General features: G+C 29.8%; 1 protein-coding gene across 1 annotated transcript; it reads left to right on the top strand.

The window, feature by feature from the left end:
- Positions 1-110: 110 nt before the first annotated feature.
- On the top strand, positions 111-1226 carry LOC108771192 (integrator complex subunit 9). The gene is made up of 4 exons (XM_018547940.1): positions 111-273; positions 414-599; positions 783-977; positions 1101-1226. Exons 1-4 carry the CDS (start codon positions 112-114, stop codon positions 1218-1220), a joined length of 663 nt encoding a protein of 220 aa, XP_018403442.1. The 5' UTR covers position 111; the 3' UTR covers positions 1221-1226.
- Positions 1227-1491: the final 265 nt, after the last annotated feature.

Below are 1491 nucleotides of genomic sequence, written 5' to 3'. Positions count from 1 at the left end.
TATTATATTTTATTAATATTTTCTTTGTAACATTATTTATATTTATATAATTTTCTTACAGAACCTGATTTTCCATATTTAGAAGCCCTCGCTCCTTTTCAACCATTATCTATGAAAGCAGTGCACTGTCCCATCGATACCTCTCTGAATTTTACTCAGGCTAATAAACTCATACGGGATTTGAAACCAGAGCACTTAGTAATTCCTGAGGTTTATATACAGCCCCCTGGAATGGCACCACATAGAACGGATCTTGTCATCGAATCCATTGGGGTAGATATTTAATAAAATAAATTTCTCATTTTTACATAATTTATGTTTACAATTTTTTGTTTTGTTTTCCATCTTTAATATATTTATAAAATATGTAAAAAATATCCTATAAAATAACTTGCATAATTACTTTGTTCAAGGAAAAACCCTTGATTACTTTTAAACGCGGAGAGGTGATAAAATTGCCATTAAAGCGGAAGAAGGGCCGTGTATTTATCGAGCCGGAATTAGCTAGCAATATTGTACCGAGTGAAGTACGACCTGGTTTAAGTCTCGCATCTGTTACCGGCGAACTTGATGTCAAGGACAATGTGTATACTATAAAAGTAATTATTAATATATAGATAAATATGAATTTTATGCTCAAGATAAATATTACAGCATGCTCTTTTGTAGAAAATATTTTCAATGAAAAAGATTTACTGGGAGAAAAAATGTAATATATTTGTTTATACATGATTCGTTTTTTCTAAATTATTAAATGTAATTAAAAAAAGTAACGTTTATAGAATGTAGAGGATAAACTGACTGGAAAGAGGAAAATGTCATTGGGTTCGCCTGCGCCCATCATGGAAGAAGTGCTAAAGGAACGAAAGCATGAGTATGGAAATCTAGACCCACAAGAATTGCTGCAAAAGCTGAATCAGGAAGGTTTTCATGGAGCCAAATTACAGCACAGTCCTACCTCTACGAGTATTCATTTGGTATGATTTGATATCTCATTGACTTTTTCAATATAGATTATAGAAAATAATCTTCTTGATAATTATGTAAACATATAATCAATACAATTAAGAGAATTAAAATTATATTATATCTACTTGCAGCAAGACGAGGACACTCTGATTCAGATCGGAGATAACTCTACGCACATTTTCTGTAACGGTGATCAAAAGATCCGTAAACGTCTCAGAAGTATAATAATGCAGTGTCTGAAAAGATTTTGAGGTACAATATACATTTATAGTATTCTGATATTCTGTGAAATAATGTTTTATATTGCTATATTGTGTATATACATTTGTATATAATTTGCTGTTTGAAAGTGTGTATATTTATTTGTTTTATCACACACATTTATTTTTATTCTATGACATTAACTTAAGAATTGTTTCTATTATTAAATTAGAATAGAAAAGATTTCCATCATCTAATTCTGTTAAATAAGGGGCAGTATCTTTAAATACTTTCAAACACTTTATAAACATTCCTTAACAT

The sequence above is a fragment of the Cyphomyrmex costatus genome, unplaced genomic scaffold (genome assembly GCF_001594065.2).
Source record: "Cyphomyrmex costatus isolate MS0001 unplaced genomic scaffold, Ccosl1.0 C2304529, whole genome shotgun sequence".
Classification (NCBI taxonomy): Eukaryota; Metazoa; Arthropoda; class Insecta; order Hymenoptera; family Formicidae; genus Cyphomyrmex; species Cyphomyrmex costatus.
Note: the sequence above shows the minus strand (reverse complement) of the source record. Positions and strands in the feature narration are given on the sequence as shown.

Excerpts from the sequence above, each read along its gene's own strand:
- LOC108771192 (XM_018547940.1), top strand. The coding sequence starts at position 112 with ATGAAAGCAGTGCACTGTCCCATCGATACCTCTCTGAATTTTACTCAG. Across the intron at positions 274-413 it reads TTGTCATCGAATCCATTGGG|GAAAAACCCTTGATTACTTT; the intron begins GTAGATATTTAA and ends ACTTTGTTCAAG. Across the intron at positions 978-1,100 it reads CCTCTACGAGTATTCATTTG|CAAGACGAGGACACTCTGAT; the intron begins GTATGATTTGAT and ends ATCTACTTGCAG.